At 38.8% G+C, this 17,896-nt stretch overlaps 4 protein-coding genes across 5 annotated transcripts; 1 reads left to right on the top strand and 3 right to left on the bottom strand.

Moving 5' to 3' along the window:
• Position 1: 1 nt before the first annotated feature.
• Positions 2–1,519, bottom strand: LOC104766631 (nuclear transcription factor Y subunit B-7-like). Of its 2 annotated transcripts, XM_010490548.3 has the most exons (2): positions 567–1,364; positions 2–327 (listed from the first exon to the last, which is right to left on the bottom strand). In XM_010490548.3, the coding sequence occupies exons 1-2, from the start codon at positions 1,217–1,219 to the stop codon at positions 318–320; spliced, it is 663 nt and encodes a 220-aa protein (XP_010488850.1). In that variant the 5' UTR covers positions 1,220–1,364; the 3' UTR covers positions 2–317. The 2 variants fall into 2 exon arrangements, with proteins under 2 accessions (XP_010488850.1, XP_010488851.1); XM_010490549.3 differs by lacking the exon at positions 2–327 and having other exon boundaries at positions 344–1,519.
• Positions 1,520–2,212: 693 nt separating this feature from the next.
• Positions 2,213–6,021, bottom strand: LOC147920807 (uncharacterized). Its single transcript, XM_087501238.1, has 2 exons — positions 5,451–6,021; positions 2,213–2,436 (listed from the first exon to the last, which is right to left on the bottom strand). The coding sequence occupies exons 1-2, from the start codon at positions 6,019–6,021 to the stop codon at positions 2,213–2,215; spliced, it is 795 nt and encodes a 264-aa protein (XP_087357364.1).
• A 37-nt stretch (positions 6,022–6,058) lies between these two features.
• Positions 6,059–6,847, bottom strand: LOC147920806 (uncharacterized). The gene has a single exon (XM_087501236.1). It carries the CDS (start codon positions 6,845–6,847, stop codon positions 6,059–6,061), a length of 789 nt encoding a protein of 262 aa, XP_087357362.1.
• Positions 6,848–8,085: 1,238 nt separating this feature from the next.
• Positions 8,086–10,002, top strand: LOC104766633 (uncharacterized). The gene is made up of 2 exons (XM_010490550.2): positions 8,086–8,682; positions 8,845–10,002. Exon 2 carries the CDS (start codon positions 8,868–8,870, stop codon positions 9,597–9,599), a length of 732 nt encoding a protein of 243 aa, XP_010488852.1. The 5' UTR covers positions 8,086–8,682; positions 8,845–8,867; the 3' UTR covers positions 9,600–10,002.
• The last annotated feature ends 7,894 nt before the right edge of the window (positions 10,003–17,896 follow it).

Genomic DNA, 17,896 nt, shown 5'->3' with positions numbered 1-17,896 from the left:
ACAGGGCCCTCAAGTTTATAATTTTATATTATTGCATCGTGCTCTGAGTGATAAGATACTATGAGCAGTGATGAACAATGAACACCATTCTCTTTAGTGTCAACAAATTATTTCCCAAAATCAACTAGTTCGAGATACATGACATTTTTCAGGTATAACATTTTTCGTAACTTTCAAATAGTAAGGTGATAAGTATCACTTTCTTGGTAAAAAAGGTTCAAAGTTTTGGATTATCAACACTGAATTAGATTTATACTTACCGTGGGTTAAACCAAATATTCACCATATGAAACCCAGTTAGTTGTGTATCTGACTTGCTACATATTCCTGTTGTGTGATTCAGTTTTATCCGAAAAATATATGAATAAGTATTCATTCTATTACACAAAATCATGACATGGGTAATACTGAAAATATCAAGATCGATGTACGTATCTAATGTGTCTATATAGCAACAGTTTGTTTATATAAGGATCAAGATTGTTCTCACAAAAGGTAAAGAAAGCATATAACTTATAGAAAGAAAAAAGAAAAAGAAAATAAAAATAAAAACGAAAGTCTCTCACCAGTGAATGGAATCAATGTTATCATGCTGCTGCGGGAACTGTTTCTGCAATGATTTAGGAGAGAAAGCAATATTGCGAAATGGTTGATGATCGGCGGGTAGGAATGGAGAAGGATGATGATGAGAGATGTAACTAGTACATGACATGTTATTGTTGTTCTGGTCTTGTTCTTGGAACTGGTAGTTATGATGGTTCTGTTGTTGAATCTGTTGTTGCTGTTGTCTTTGTTGTTGTTGTTGCTGTTTTGGGCTGTTAACTTTCTCTCCCTCGGTGTCTCTGTATTTGCAGAGGTAAACCTTTAATGGAGCCACGTAGTCTTCGAATCCGAGAGTTGTAATGGCCCAAATGATGTCATCTCCGTTGATGGTCTTCCTCTTCTCTCTCTGACACTTATCAGAAGCTTCACCAGTGACAAAACTGATGAACTCCGAGACGCATTCTTGAACGGTTTCTTTGGCTTCTTTCGAGATCTTACCGTTACCGGGAAGAACCTTTTTCATGATCCTTCCGACATTAGCAATGGGAAGGAACCGATCTTGTTCTTTGTTGTTGATGTTGTTATTGTTGTTGTTGGTCTTTGAAGAAGGGCTTCCTGGATTCGTTTCGGCTATTTCAGGAGACCCATGATCCTCTTCTGGGCTCTCTTCAGTCATGTCTCTCTCCTTCTCTCTTTGTTTTTATGATTGATGCAACCATGTGATCTATCTGATTTTATGGGTAAGCTTAGTGCATGAAACTAGGCAACTTGTCTATTTATGGATACCTTGCCAACCAAATTTGGAACTCCATGCGACTCGCTCCTTTTTTTTTTTTTAGATGATTTGCCAAACAAGAATGAAGAGTAAGAAAATAGCAATCATGTAAAATATTGTCATCAAATAGTGTTTTGAATTTTTATTTTCCTATTTTGTTCCTGACACACAGACCTCTAACCTGAATACTTGGGCAGCTGCCATGGCTGCCGCATCCCTCCTCTGTTCTCACATCTCTACTATATCCAAAAAGGATTCTGACACAACAATTGCTGTTGACACAACACTTGCTAACCACTAACCAGTGGTTAGCAAAGCAAAGCCTAGCTGCATGGTAAAGACGATGTATGCAGAGAAAATAAGATAGGAGGTGTCAACAGCAAAGGTTGTGTCAGAATCTTTTTTGGATATAGTAGAGATGTGAGAACAGAGGAGGGATGCGGCAGCCATGGCAGCTGCCGAAATATTCTGGTTAGAGGTCTATGTGTTAGTGGGAAAAGACAGGGTTAGGCGCTTCTCCTCCATTGAAACCATAGATCGAGCTTCAATGAAACCTGGGATGGGAGATTTGTGTTTGATAACATTAATTATGTTATCAAACTTATCAGAGAGGCCATTGAAGAGATGCATGACGAGAGCACGTTCTGTAACCGGTGAGTCAAGATTAGAGAGAAGGTCGGACATGGACTTAAGCTTCTGGCAGTAGTCGTGATCAACAAAGAGATCTCCAATCACGGTGGTGCGAAGCTCACTTTCAATTTCCAAGGCACAAGCTTCTTGGATGTCTTGAAACAGATTCTCGATTGTTAGCCACAAGTCACGAGCTCAGCACTTCGTTTTGAGGACGGTGTCAAGGATCGATTTAGAAATAGTGCCATAGATCCACATCTTGACTTAGCCACCGTGTTCTTGCCATTTTTTTGCAGTGTCATCGGTGGAGACGGTTGTGCCATCAAGATGTCCGAAAACCCCAAAACAGATGCAATGAGTTTCAAAAAGCTCTCTCCAAACTTGATAGTTGAACTTTTTGATATCAAGTGTTATTGGTATATAAGCCTTTATTTGTGAGATGCTGTAAGGTTTCTCATTAGAAGAGGGTGTTGCGGCAACGGTGGCCACTGTTTAACAGAAAAACAGAGAAAGGATAAGAGATTTGGCCAGAGAGATGTAAAGGAGAGGAAGAAGAGCGGAGGCAGGATCGATCGCTTACTAGAAGTAGACTCGCGCGAGATAAGTTTATAATAATTTTAACATATATAAAATTTATTAAACAAATAATAAATTTTTAGATTTTGTGTTTCAATAAATTATTTTATGTTTGTTATTTGTTATGTTTATATATATATACTAGAAGTAGACTCGGTCACTGAAAATGAATGACTATTGATCAGTTAAGCATTTAACTAAAATTTTGTTATTATGAAAGGTTACCTCAAAATATTCAGTCTGTATCCTATAATATATAGAGCTTTCATGTTTTGATGCACAATCAAGACATACAAACATTTTTTTACGTTGGGAAAAAAACATTGATTACATATAAATTAAAAAGCGGCTGAGCATGGATACTATGTGTTAGTTTGTCCGCTTTTACCATAATCTATAAAACGTCAATATCTTCTAAAACCAGACACCTCCAAAAAGGGAAAGACCATAGCTTAAATTTCTCGAATAATCTCTTCTTGAGCCGAAACTCATCCTCTTCCTTCATTCTCTGTGTAATTAAGTTCATTAATTAGATACTAAAGGTAGCTTAAATAATTTTGATATTTATATATTACCAGCATGCTTAACACATGCTTAAAAGATTTATTATTCTAATTTGAATGTTTTAGCAATAAAATATTTTAATCTTAATGGATTATACAAATGACTTCAAATGCATTTGTGTTCCACAAGTAGAATTTTTTCTGTTTCTTGATTAATTGCATTTGGAAATGAAAGTTCTCTGTTAGATATTTCTATATTTTTATCACATACTTTATATCTATTGAACATACTAAATGCAAACTGAGTTTTAGTTTAGAATTGAGTAAATTTTTTTTATTAATATATTGATATATTATTATATCAAATTAAAATTGCTTTTTGTGTTATACTTTTCTGTTTAAATATATATATATATATATATATATATATTATACTCAAAATGACCAATGAAAAAGAGTGAAAACATACCATCGTATTACTAAGTTACTTTTTTTAGTGTTAACTGTATAACTTAAGAGAACATAAAATAATTGTTCACCATATAATCTTTTTTTTTCTTCTATGTTTTTATTTCTAAAATCATGTGATGGATGCGATTGAGATTAGCTTAGGGTGATCTTTGGATATTTTGACTTGATAAACATGTGGTAGAAGTGAGTCTTGTTAAATGCGTATTGATGAAACTTGCACACATGGTCAAATGCCATTGCCTTGCTCTGCTTTCGGGTCAGCACTATCATAACATTATCAACAATTGATTATGTCTAGGAAAAATAATGGAACATATGAGAAGAGAAAATAAGTGCATACATAATATAACCCAAACAATAATGCTGTGAAAAAGAAATTAGATGTTAATCATATTTTAAGAAAATAATTAAGACTAAATTGTGTAAGAAAATAAAAACTGAATTTGGAAGAATCACATGGCTTTGGAAACCCATATCATGAGATATATATCACCTAGACCTCCAAAACTTCCTCGACCCTAAACCCTAAATCATCCCAAAACCTTTCTCATCAAAAGTCATAATCTATAAATAAAATAAAGGACCATGAAAATTGTTATCAGAAAGAAAGTTAATAAATACATACAAACACAGTTGTAACGTTAAGGAACAAATTTAAAGTAATAGTATTTGAAACAGTTAATATTTGTTTAAACTCATTTTCATGGGTAATACATACAAACACACTTGTATAAAATATAGCATGACTAATAAGTAGCATAAATATTGTGACTAAGATATAAAATCTATTAAGGTTTACGAATTATGATCTAAAAGTAAAATTTTTCTATTAAAAATTTATCGAATGTATCAAAAGAAAAACAAATTACAATATTGATATACAAAATAGGCATTTTGAAATAATATTTACCAATATTTACAAGTGAGAATGTGTTATGTGCCTAAGACCTTCTTAATCTAACTCTTTCTAATGAATAACCACATTTCACATGTTCACTTCTATATATGCTCCAAAATTTTGACTCAACTAATTTATTTCAAATACAAATGTCACATAAAGGGAAAAGTTAAATATTACAAAATTTAGAAAATTATGTGAGAGGTAGAATATGATGTTTGATGAAGGCTTTCTCTAGCTATTTATGATTACATTTCAAAGAATAAATATATCATAGGTTTTGTCTATATTTTTTTTTTGTAAAACACAAATTGTATTGTAATTAAGACATTAAAGTGTATTAATATGATGAAGGTTTTTTTTCTAAAAAAAATTCAAACATCATGGGAGTTACATTCTAAAGAATTAATATGCAATAAATTGTGTTAATGATTACTATTAAAGAAAATAAAATATCATATTGTTTTATATCTTAAAATTAATTTAGAATAAATTGATTTGATCTTTTGGCACAAAAACTGTGAAACTAATATTATATTTTTTTTGTCAACAAATAATTATTATAATATTTTTATAGCTTGAAATTAGTAAAGAATTTAATAACCATCACATTCTATTTTTCCAAAATTATGATATTAATATTTAAATTTTTAATTATGGGAAATTTATTTTGTCTAAAATTATAATATTAATATTTAATTCTTTCTTATTTGCAAAATTATAATGTTATGTTAATTATATAAAATAATAATATATATATATTTTTTTTTGTCAACAAAAGAATCAGCTCAAAAGAGCCAATTGGAAGGAAAATTGTTTACAAACAAAACATGATGCAGAGATAAGCACGCTTGGCGTGCCAAAAAATCCGCTTTAACATTTGCATTACGAGGAATATGACATAAAGAAAAAGAAGAAAACTCCTCTCGATTTGTCTTGATTCCATCCAAATATGTTGCAAAGGCCGGCCAGTCATGAGGGGAAGACACCATCTTCACCAGATCCAAGCTGTCCGTAAAGAAAACCACATCTCGAAAGTCGTGGACAATCATACACCGCATCCCCCAGCTGAAAGCTTCCACTTCTGCATGTAACGGGGATAGACTACGGCGATAATTGGTAGCGCCTAGAAAAGGTGACGATCCTTGTATAGAAGTACAAAACCATCCTGCACCTGCAAAAGCATCGGTCTCTTTCCAAGAGCCATCTACAAAGCATCGATAACCGGAGTAAACCAGTGAAAGGGGATAACTACCCCCTTGTAACCGAGAGGTAGGAACTACAGAGGAGGGGATAGCCTCCTCACCCTCGTCTTCCACCTGTGCTTGGAGCCAAGAGGACGTTTCCCCTTGCGCTACTCGCACAATGTCATCTGGGCGTTCTGTTTGATTCTCAAACACACAGGCATTCCGCGCTTTCAAGATATACCACATTAGCCAAGGGAAAACCTCTTTTTGGGAACCCGGATTCGTAGAACCCAGAAAATCGTCCACATTAGCATAAATAGATTCCGTCGGAAAGTGTTGGAACCCCACAGGTACATTGGCCAAAGCCCATGCCTGACGGGCTGGCGGACACACAAAAATAGCATGATTAACAGTCTTCACATTCGCCCCACACCTCATGTATTCGACATCACAATCTATGCTCCGTCGTCTCAAATTAACAGACACCAAATTGGCATGCCAAAGAATCCGCTTTAACATTTGCATTACGAAGAATATGACATAAAGAAAAAGAAGAAAACTCCTCTCGATTTGTCTTGATTCCATCCAAATATGTTGCAAAGGCCGGCCAGTCATGAGGGGAAGACACCATCTTCACCAGATCCAAGCTGTCCGTAAAGAAAACCACATCTCGAAAGTCGTGGACAATCATACACCGCATCCCCCAGCTGAAAGCTTCCACTTCTTCATGTAACGGGGATAGACTACGCCGATAATTGGTAGCGCCTAGAAAAGGTGACGATCCTTGTATAGAAGTACAAAACCATCCTGCACCTGCAAAAGCATCGGTCTCTTTCCAAGAGCCATCTACAAAGCATCGATAACCGGAGTAAACCAGTGAAAGGGGATAACTACCCCCTTGTAACCGAGAGCTAGGAACTACAGAGGAGGGGATAGCCTCCTCACCCTCGTCTTCCACCTGTGCTTGGAGCCAAGAGGACGCTTCCCCTTGCGCTACTCGCACAATGTCATCTGGGCGTTCTGTTTGATTCTCAAACACACAAGCATTTCGCGCTTTCCAGATATACCACATTAGCCAAGGGAAAACCTCTTTTTGGGAACCCAGATTCGTAGAACCCAGAAAATCATCCACATTAGCATAAATAGATTCCGTCGGAAAGTGTTGGGACCCCACAGGTACATTAGCCAAAGCCCATGCCTGACGGGCTGGCGGACACACAAAAATAGCATGATTAACAGTCTTCACATCCGCCCCACACCTCATGCATCCGACATCACAATCTATGCCCCGCCGTCTCAAATTAACAGACACCAAAATACTACCGTTAACACTTGCCACATGAAATGTTTAATTTTTGGTGGACAGTGAACCCGCCAAACCCGAGCAAGAAGAGGAGTAATCTCTGGGCCACACCCAAGAGCCTGGAAAGTGTTAGGAATATCCAGACGTGCCGTTTCATACCCTGACTTAACCGTACATTTACCAAATTTTGTAAAGTGCCACCCTAATAAAATATTAATAAATAATATCTATATATAATTACTAAAAGAACATTGCATAAGTGTCAATATATTTTTTAGTACAGAAATATCATTTCAATTTAGTAAAGATGAAAAATAATGTATATACTTTTGAGAAAAATAAATTAAAAGAATTTAATAATTGAAAAGTGAGGATAGGTGTCGAAAATATGCGCTGCCACATGTAATACAAAGTTAGGAAGAAACTTTCTGGTATTTCTCATATTATATAAGATAGTGATACTTGGCAGAAACGGAATATTATAAAGTGGCTTTTGCGCAACATATGCTGAGCACACAATCGTTCGTTGTCAATTAAACACATCAGTAAGATTCTGTTTTAGTGGTTTACGAGCCATGAGTAATACTAGTCCTAGGAGATGCTTTTATCTTTTACTGTTTTTATGGAGATGATTTATCTTTTAGGAGCCATGAATACTACTAGTCCTATTAAAGATGTTTTATCTTTTACTATTATTAGTCTAAACAACAACACCAATAATATGTTCTGTTTATGTATAATGGGTGCATGCACCTATTCCACCCTACCAATATCACAAAATACTGTTTATTTAGTTTTATCTTATCGAAATATATTGGTTGAATGTATTCAAAATTGCTCGGTACTCTAACAAACAATCTCCTATTTAACCAAAATTGTGATATATTAGTGTCAAAATTGATGAAACTTCCATTGCAATTTTATAAACAGCCAAGGATTATCCATAAATATAGAAAAACAAAGAAAATAATAGATGAGAAGGAACGAAACCACGTTTTTAACAAAAAAATAGAAAAAAAAGAATGAATTAGCCACTTTATTCTCCAACTTTACAAACAATAATAATTGTAAACAAATGTTTCACTTTCGTATTAAAACTAGCCCTGAGATGAAGCTGGATATCCGACAAAATTGAGTGTATCCGGATCTGTATCCGACGGATCCTTAGTTTTAATATCCGGATTCGGATCAGTTTATTCGGATATCTAGTTTTCGGAGATCCGTTAAAAAATCGGATATTCGTCGGGTATCCAAATCCGAGAGACAAAAAAATAAACGCGATTTCTTCTTCTCTTCGTCTCTTTCATTCTTTTCAGTAGAAGCACCATCACACCGTTTCTACGCGACTTGCGTTTGGATCTAGATATGCTTAACGGAGCTGTCACCATCAAAAACCAAATCATACAACAGCGTAACGAGAACGCCGTAACCAGAACGCACTCATAATGGCGGTGGAAACGGCTGGCCATCAAAGAAAGTCACACCAACTATTTTCGTCTGGAATTGTTACAGTAAATCCGGAGCTGCACGTGTAAGGTCGAGATAAGAATCAGAAGAGAGGCACATGCTAGATATGAGCTAAGAGAAGTGACGGTTTAAGGATGTCAACGTCACGGAAGGAATAAGTTCGCGTTAACGGTGTTTGTCAGGTTTGTTAGCCGACGTTAACACTCTATAAGAGCATTTGTTAGCTCAGCATTTGTTTTTATGCAACGTTTATCCTAAGTTGTAATCTCTAGAAACTTCTTCTTCCTCATCGTTTTTGTGGGAGAATCTCTGCTGGAGAGACTTTCAAGGTGAGATGATGAACCTTCGTATTCCTTGAACGTTGATTCATTTTTTATCAAATACAAGTTATTCAGCTTTTGATCTCTCTGTTTCTCAGTTCTCTATTTTTCAACTCTCTGCTATTTCCTCTATTCACTACGATTATTGATTTACGTTAACATTGGTATCAGAGCTAAGCAAATCCTTGGAAACGATGGTTGGAACACGTTCACATATAAACAGGCTGGACAACGAGGGAGAGGGTGTTACCATGGAAGAAGAAAAAAAAGTGACACCGGTGGAAACCAAAAATTTGCTAGATCGTACGCAAGCCCTTGAGTATGCGATCGCGAATCAGAATCGTAAGTTGGATCGGAACATCGCAGAGATGTTTCAGATGATCAAGATCATATCTGGTCAAAAGGCTTCTCAGAGTTCTAAGCAACTTGAAGAACAAAGCCCTTTGATGGATTCAGCGGCTCCGGAATCAGGTGGGGTTAGCTATGAGCATTCGAGGGGTAGAGGATCTACGGGTCCAGGTCAGTACTCTGGGGTTACTCGGCTGGGAAAAGTGGATTTTCGAAGGTTTGATGGTGAGCGATGTTCAGCTTGGATCAGTACTGATGTGAGCACGGGACCGGAGACGCGGCCAGGAACACTCGCACCAGACCAGGACACCAGCGGAGTACTTGTATCACCCTTGGGAAAACTTGGAGCCAACATGCCTAGGATCATCCCGATGCAACCACTCGGAGGAAGAGCTCATCCTGGACTTCAAGACACAATATCAACCACTTCGTCCAAGAAGTCCAAGAGATCGACTCGGCCAAGGCAACCATTGGCTAGACCATCCGTACGGCCTTTGTCCTTACCCAAGGATGAGGGTGCCAAAGACGTTAGGATCATGACTCGTACTCTTTTTCCTTACTTCGGGTTTGTCCCATAAGGTTTACCGGAGAAGGTTTTAATGAGGGGACGAGTCCTAACGCACAACGCCGCGTTTAACCCAAGGATACGTGCAACGCCGCGTTTAACGTCAGTGATGTGTCATCCGCACTCAACCTAAGGACGCGACCTTTCTTTTCTGTCCTTTATCTTTAAACTTTGCGTTTTGAACTTTTCTAGATTCTTCCCTTGTGAACGTTGGAATAGTGTGACGTATGTGGCCTTGTTTAAACCACATAGAGGGTGATGTGTTCACCGTCTATGAAGACACGTCAAGGGCAAACGTGTGCGCACCATAGCGAGTCCGCATGTCCCTAGTCCCCTATAAACCCTTACACTATTTAAGCTCCCAACGCCACTAGCTTAGACTCTTTACACTTGAATGAAATCATAAATTTTCCAAAGAGTGAATCTTTGCTTCTTGTCTCAACTCTCTTTCTCACAACTTAGTCCGGGACTGGGCTTGAAAGAAAACCTAGAAGGACCGATAGGAGATCTCTCTTCTTCTAGTCGGCGTACGACACTTCCCATCGCTCGTGTACATCGCCGATTCAATCCATACCGCCTCTATCACACGACGTTTGATTTCAATCATTAGTTGTGTTTCACTTTGCCCCATTTTTCTCTAGGGAACCAAGGTCGAGTTTCTTACTTGGTTTGCTAGCCGCTTCAGTTCCCATCGATCTTTCCATCCGCTATCTCTTCCATTCATACGTCATCCGCAACCGGAGATCCGCGTCTGACCATACGCAACGACCGTGCGACCATCCGCATCGACTTCCCGTCTGCAGCGTCCGTCCGTCTGTCATGACCATCCATCTGTATGCCTCTGTAACGACTGTGACCTAGGTTCACATCAGCTGGTATCAGAGCCAAACTGTTCTAACTAAAGGTTGTATCTTTCTGAAACTCTAGATCGTTTATCCCTTCGTTTGTCCGTCCTGTTTCTTTGTTTGTTCATCATTCTTCTTGCCTAGGACTTGTTAGATCCATAAAGTAGAGTGTTTTGTTTCCAGTTCTTGTTGTGGTCCCAAAAGTTTTTATTTTTTGTGCGTGTGTTTGTTTTTAGGTGCGTGTAGTTGCTTTTTGTTAGTCAGAGGTTGTATGATTGCTTCGTTGTCTTATAAATCATTGATTGTCCAAATAATATCTTATCCGCCAACTTTGGACGTGTTATACTCACGAATATTCGTTTTGTTTGAACGAGGTACATGACGCACTCGACCAACACATCGCGGACAGACCAAGTCCACGTCAGCCGTTCAAGATTTCCGTCCGTACCACAGATGCTATGGACGCACAACAACCATCGGAGACCCGTTACCACCGCCGGAGATTGGTGCCACCTTAACGGCCCTTCGCAACGACATAGAAAATCTAGCCGAGCGATTGGGCCGACTTGAACTCGCCAGCCCTCCTAGAGAAGATCCGCCGCCCGTACGATGGCAAAGACAAGAACCGGCATATGTGACCAGTCCAACGACGAGTATGAGTCACATCCGAGGCAACGTTACCATTGCGATGATCGGTACAAAGAATCTCCATGTCCGACCGAACCAGGACACAAGATGTCAGCTCCGATTTTTGCCGGCAAATCCGACCCCGAGGCATACCTCGACTAGGAGAGCCGGATGGACCACATCTATTCTTGCTACAAACACTCGGAAGTACGCAAGATTTCTTATGTCATGGCACAACTTACCGACTATGCACTCACATGGCGGGACCGCCTAGTTGCTGAACAGCGTCGAAACCATGACCGACCTCTTGTTACTTGGGAAGCCATGAAATCTGTTATGAGACGTCGCTACGTCCCACCACTCTATCATCGCGAGCTCTAAAAGAAATTTAGGAGACTCACCCAAGGCACGCGGTCCGTTGAGGAAAACTACAAGGGGTTCGAGCACCTAAGCAACCGGCTCCAAGTAGAGGATACCGAGGAGTCCCTCATGGCTCAGTGTCTCGATGGTCTACAAGATCGGATTGCACGCAAGGTCTAGCGCCAACGATACCAAAGATTTGAAGAACTATTGCATCATTCACTACAAATAGAGACCCAAATCAAGTAGAAGCTCGCAGTCGTAAGCCGGACCCGAACCCAAGGTGTTCCTAACTGGTCACCAAACGCATCGCCATCCAACCGACCACAAGAGAAGTCTAAAGTGGCCATCGTCGACTCACGTTTCAAGCCCAAGGAAACAACCAAGGACAGCTGACAAGATCCTCGCAAGACGACCAACGACGTGCGGAGCTGGGACATCATTTGCTATAAATGCCAAGATCGAGGCCATTATGCCCACGACTGTCCCATGATCATAACCGAGTCCGGAGAACTCGAATCCAAAGGAGAAATGGACGAGGGACATGACCAAGACGTAGCGAACATGGAGGAGGCCATAGCCAAACCTGACTTTGGGGAACTTCTGATGATCCGACGCATCCTCAATACTAGTCAAGAGCCGGATGACTCCAACCAGTGCGACAACATCTTTCACACGCGATGCACGGTGAGCGGGAAGGTGTGTGGCTTGATCATTGACGGAGGCTCTTGCATGAATGTAGCGAGCTCCTACATGGTCAAGAAACTTTCTTTGCCAACCGCATGCCATCCCAAGCCCTATAAGCTTAAGTGGTTGGACGATAATACCGTGATACGCGTGAAGGACCAAGTCCTCGTCCCTTTTAGTGTTGGACCGTACAAGGACCAAGTCCTATGTGATGTAGTACCGATGCAAGATAGCCACCTCTTGTGAGGAAGACCATGGCAGTTTGATAAGGCACGTCACATTGCGGTCGCACCAACCAGTATACGTTTGTACACAATAACAAACGTATAAGTTTAAAGCCCTTAACTCCCACACAAGCTAGGGAAATGCAAGTGAAGCTGTCTAAGGATTCAGACCCTAAAATGAACTTCCTAATTAAGTCAAGTGATGTTAGAACGTCCATTACGGACTCCAACCAAGTCTTATTGATGGTTTTTAGAGATTTGTTGGTTGAAGGAACAGACGGCTTAGAGGACACACTTCCGGACGTCATCAAGGACGTGCTTAGGAGATACTCGGACGTGTTCCTGGATGAACTGCCCGAAGGTTTACCACCACTCAGGGGCATCGAGCACCAGATCAACTTGGTCCCCGGGGCACAAATTCCCAACCATCCCGCGTACCGAGGGAACCCGGATGAAGCCAAATAGTTGGAGCGACAAGTGTCTGAGCTCATGTCCCAAGGCTATGTCCGAGAAAGCATTAGCCCATGTGCGGTCCATGACCTGCTTGTCCTAGAGAAAGACGGATCGTGGCGCATGTGCGTCGACTGCCGGGCCGTAAACAACATCACGATCAAGTACCGGTACCTGATTCCGCGACTAGAAGACATGTTGGATGAGCTGAGCGGTTCATCCATTTTCTTTAAGATTAACCTCAAAAGTGGTTACCAACAAGTGAGGATGAAGGAAGGAGATGAATGGAAAACCGCCTTCAAAACCAAGCAAGGTTTGTACGAGTGGTTGGTTATGCCATTTGGTTTAACTAATGCACCGTCTACCTTCATGCGCTTAATGAACCACGTTTTGAGAGCCTTTATCAACAAGTGAAACAAGAACTTTTTCAAGTATCTACTTATGAATGAATGTATGCAAACATGCAATCAGAGACCTAAGCAGAGATGATCAGAATGTATGCAAGGTGTTTCAATACCCTTATGAATGTTGTAGCATAAAGGATGTCAATCCATAAAGAGTGTGATATGTAAGCAGTCAAGATGTGATTAATGCATTCAAGTTAAGCTAGATATGATTATGATTTGTTTCTAACAACCTAATGACAGAAATGAAATGTAGAAGATTAAAGCAACTTAAGACAGTACTAATGCAGAAATTAAGCTACTAAACAAGTGCAATAAACTATGCTAAGCACGAGAAAACTACTAACAAATGCAATTAAGAGCAAACTGGAAGAAACATAACATAAATAAGGAAGTAAACTGGCGCTCGAGTATGCACTCGGTCGAGTGCATGGTCGAGTGGTGGATAATAGATGAACAGAAGCAAAACAAAGAACAGAGATGCAAGATAAACGATGAAAAACGATTTATCAGAGAAAGCAATAATAAACAAGGAGCAAATAGGTCCTAGAGATGGGGGTAATTGGTTGGTATCAAGCTAAGCTTACCCAGATTGTTTAACAAACTTCACAAAAGCTATCCCTAGACAATGATCTTCTAATACTTGCTAATCCATTCTCATGATACTATCAATCAAGTTTAGTAATATCCTAACCCAACTCTCATTGGTGAAACTATACTAAACAGGCAATAAACTCCAGATCATTATTTGTCAAAAAACCACCCTAGACAACTAATCTCTTAGGCTAGGCACAGTAATCTCCAGTATTAGCATGATCAAGCATTTTAAACATCTTTTGGAAGATAAAACACCCTAGATCTATCCTTAACTTCTCAGAACAAAGATAGTATAGAGCACAACTAACCCAGAAGGGATATATAACAATCAAGCTTAAACAATCTAGATAAACATAACTCTTTACTAACCTATCCCATCTCTAGGATCCTAAGCCACTAATCAGATCTAAAAATCATCATGAAGAACACAAACCCAGAAATTGCTAAAACAGACATTATCATATAGATAAGAGAGAGATAAATAATTTAACACAAAGATGTGAAAGCAAATACTCAACAGATTTAAAGTTATGAAGGTTACAAATCTATGAAAATCCTAGAAAATATAAGAGATGATGCAATAAAGTAAAAACAGCTAAAAATGGCAAAAACTAGGTTATGAGGTGTCTCCAGGGTCTGACTTTTTCGGCCACAAGTGCCAGTACACACATATATAGTAAAGAGAGAGAAGCCCTAGTTAGCTAGAGGACAAAACAGAAAGTCGGCTGCAAGTGCTCGACCATGTGCTCGGTCGAGTGCATGGTCGAGTGGTTGGTCCGTCAATTAACTCCAGTCTTCGATCTGGGATGATATCTGTTCAATAAAACAGGGACAACTCTTGAACGACAGCTCCGATTGACTTTTGACCACCGGAATTAGAAAGATAACTTGATTTGCTACAACTGTTATGAAGAACGCTGAAGATGAATTGCAACGGAAGATCTTCATTTCATTGGAATCGATCTTTAAGGAGCCCGTTATGAATCCGACCGTGTACTCGACCAAGTGCCTGGTCGAGTGGCATGGTCAAGTGCCTTCTTTTTCCTTCCTGATACTTTCAGTCCTCTTGTTTAGCTCCAGAAATAACACCAAGTCCTTCATTTCCCTTTTAGAGCTCCATAACACCTAATAATACTCCAAATGCACAAATGTATGCAATGCATGCTTCTAAACATCCTAAGTGCATATTTGGACAGAAATGGTTATAAAACCTAAGGAATCACTTATATATATGATGCCAAATATGAACTAAACAAGGCTTTAAATATGGGAAAATATAGTGACATCAACACCCCCAAACTTAGTCTTTGCTTGCCTTCAAGCAAACAAACAAGACAAAGAGAGGGAAGTGAGGTTTGAAAGTGGGATCTTTGAACCTAACAACTTGATAATGAGCTACCTAGAATCAATGTTCAAGTTACTAGTACTATGATGCAAGGTGAATGAGATGTACTTAAAAACTTTAGACAAACCTATCACAACCTCTACCGATTCAAGCTTTAGACATCCACATGCATTCAGATCAATCATTTCCTTTAAGGCTTAGAACAAATTTTTTTGATCCTAACATTCTAATCCCAAAGGCACCCAAAGATTTTGATCCTAACATTCTAATCCCAAATGGTCCTAGTTCTACCCTTAAACTTCATCTCTTCTCAAATACCCTTTTTCTCTTTTGTTCTAAGCCTTAGGAGAGGTTTCTTACTTGAACTTTCTAGTGGAATGGAGGTTTCTTTCTTATTTGCTATGGTTCCCTTTTCTTCTTACTTCTTAAGACATAAAAGCTTTTTTCTATACTCTTCTTTTCTTTCTTTCTTTTCTTTGACCAGAACCATCTTTTATAAACTTTATACCTCCCCATTCTTTAACTAGAGCTTAAAACACATTCCCCTCCTAAAGACTTTACCCTTTTCTCATTCTTTTTCTTTATTTTCCTCTTTTTCTTTTCTTTTTTCAAACAAACCAAGTCCCAAACCCAGAAAGTAAATATCACCTAGTCCTATCTAGTTTGCAAAATGCAAACTAGAACTACACAAGGCTTTATTCCTGTCAGCTCAAACCTAACACTTTCTACCAAGCTCAATCCCAAAAAGGCCTCACGCACACAAGAATAAACATGGCTTGAAAGAAGGGTAGGTTAAGGGTAGGGGAAACTGATTTAAAAGTGAAATCAGCTACTTGGATCAACAAGAGTGGTAAAAAAGAGAAAGATGATCCAAATATGTATATGGTATCCATGAGTTTAAAGCAATGCACAACCAGATAATTACAAGTCAATATTAGGTTCTTATAAGTAGGAAATGACATCAAATCACAATATGCTTCAATTTAGACCAGAATGCAATACAGGAATTCAAGTCTTGGTTCAATCTTATGCTTCTAGCTCACTCAACTAGCATCAAAGTACTATTAACTTGGGCATTGATCCTAGTCTAGCAAATTTAAATAAGTTAACAAGGCTGAACTCATCATAGATCCTTAATGCAAATATGAAACAGTCCTACATGAAACATACTAACGAGATCCTAATATGCAATGCAAACTACATGAACACTCTTTTTTTGTAAAGATTTTTGCAAAAAAATTCAAATTTTTAGGTTTTTCTATGCCATAGATGAAATGCAAGTACTAACATGACTATGCTAAAAATTTGAAATAAGAAAACAAAACACAACATCAAATGTCATCTCAAACCCTCCCCCAAACTTAAATTACACAGTCCCTTGCGTAAGAGAAATTTGAAGGAGGATTTAAGAATCAAGAAACAACACAAAAACAAGAAATGCAATGGTATATACAAAGATAGAGTTGGAGTATTACTTGGGATGGGCTGAGGGTGGGATTCATTTATGAAAGTGTTACCAAGTGCTTAAGCTCCCTCCCTAGTAACTGAACCATAATACTAAAGAAAACAAGATCAAAATAACAAGAAACTTAAACCAATATGTACAAGGATACCTTTGGGACTTCCTCCCAAGTGAGCTTGTTTAAAGTCTCTAAGCTTGACTTTGCATACTTTTTATGCTTTGGAAGGGTGATAGAGAGGTGATGAAGTCCCCTCAGTTCTTAAAGATTGCATTGCTCCTCTTATTAATGGGTCAATGCTAAAAGAGCTGTGTCTGCTAATAATAGTCAGACCTTGCCTTGCTTTCTTTGGAGAGGAACTTCTTACTTTACCATGAAGCTTCTTGATTTGTCCACTTATATCCACATCCTTAGTTGTTAAGTCCCTCACTGAATCATGTAGAATGTTGATAGTTTGAAGCTCAGACAAGCACATTTTATTTTTTCCAAGCTAACAAGCACATTTTTTCCAATTTTTGAGAATCAAGAAACCTAGACCTCCGTCTTTGAAAGATTTAGTCATTTGTTCCAAGCTAACAAGCAAATTTTTTTTTTCCCATCATTAGAATCCACCAGAAACGAGTTAGTGCAGATTGAATGCGTTTATGCAGAGAGTTGGGAATTTTGAAGCAGGATATTTTATAGGATGGTATAGCAGCCAAGACAGATTTAAGTAAAGTTAGCTTGCCAGCCGAGGAGAGGAACCGAGAGGACCACTTGAGGGCCCATTGTTTGATCCTGTCAACAATTTCACTGAAGAGGTCTTTTTCTTGCACCCAAACAGTTCCGGAAGTCCTAGATATTTACCTTGGCCTCCCTCCTTCGATATACGTAGTTCTACTTTGGCTCCATTCTTAACTTCATTACAGGTCTTAAAGGAGAAAGTGATAGAGGACTTAGCTTGGTTTATCTTCTGACCAGATGCCTCCTCATATTTTTGCAGAATATTTTTCAGGGTCCAGCAGTTCTGTTGATCCGATCGGCATAAAAACATGGTGTCGTCCACAAACAGGAGGTGGTTTACTCGGGGACTTTGTTTTGAGACTCGCAGGCCCACAAGACGTCATTGAGCTTGAGCGTTATGGCAAAGTCCAGATAGAACTTCACTACATAAGATGAAAATATTGGGAGATAGTGGATCACCTTGTCAAATTCCTTGGAGGGGGTTAACCAGACCTTTAGCCTGACCATTAATAAGGTAAGCATATGATACTGTGTTATGCATTGCATGATCCATGTAGTCCATTGGTTATGGAAACCTAATCTGTCAAA

Source organism: Camelina sativa, chromosome 19 (assembly GCF_030686135.1).
Source record: "Camelina sativa cultivar CO46 ecotype springtype chromosome 19, ASM3068613v1".
NCBI lineage: Eukaryota > Viridiplantae > Streptophyta > Magnoliopsida > Brassicales > Brassicaceae > Camelina > Camelina sativa.
The sequence above is the reverse complement of the archived record's forward strand: the minus strand, read 5'-3'. Positions and strand labels throughout refer to the sequence as shown.

What these genes read in the sequence shown, in the direction of transcription:
- LOC104766631 (XM_010490548.3), bottom strand. Translation starts at nt 1,219, where the DNA reads ATGACTGAAGAGAGCCCAGAAGAGGATCATGGGTCTCCTGAAATAGCC.
- LOC147920807 (XM_087501238.1), bottom strand. Translation starts at nt 6,021, where the DNA reads ATGAGGTGTGGGGCGAATGTGAAGACTGTTAATCATGCTATTTTTGTG. An exon ending in TTTCAGCTGGGGGATGCGGT is followed by an intron (nt 2,437 to 5,450) that starts GTATGATTGTCC and finishes TCTGTTAAACAG; the next exon opens with TGGCCACCGTTGCCGCAACA.
- LOC147920806 (XM_087501236.1), bottom strand. Translation starts at nt 6,847, where the DNA reads ATGAGGTGTGGGGCGGATGTGAAGACTGTTAATCATGCTATTTTTGTG.
- LOC104766633 (XM_010490550.2), top strand. Translation starts at nt 8,868, where the DNA reads ATGGTTGGAACACGTTCACATATAAACAGGCTGGACAACGAGGGAGAG.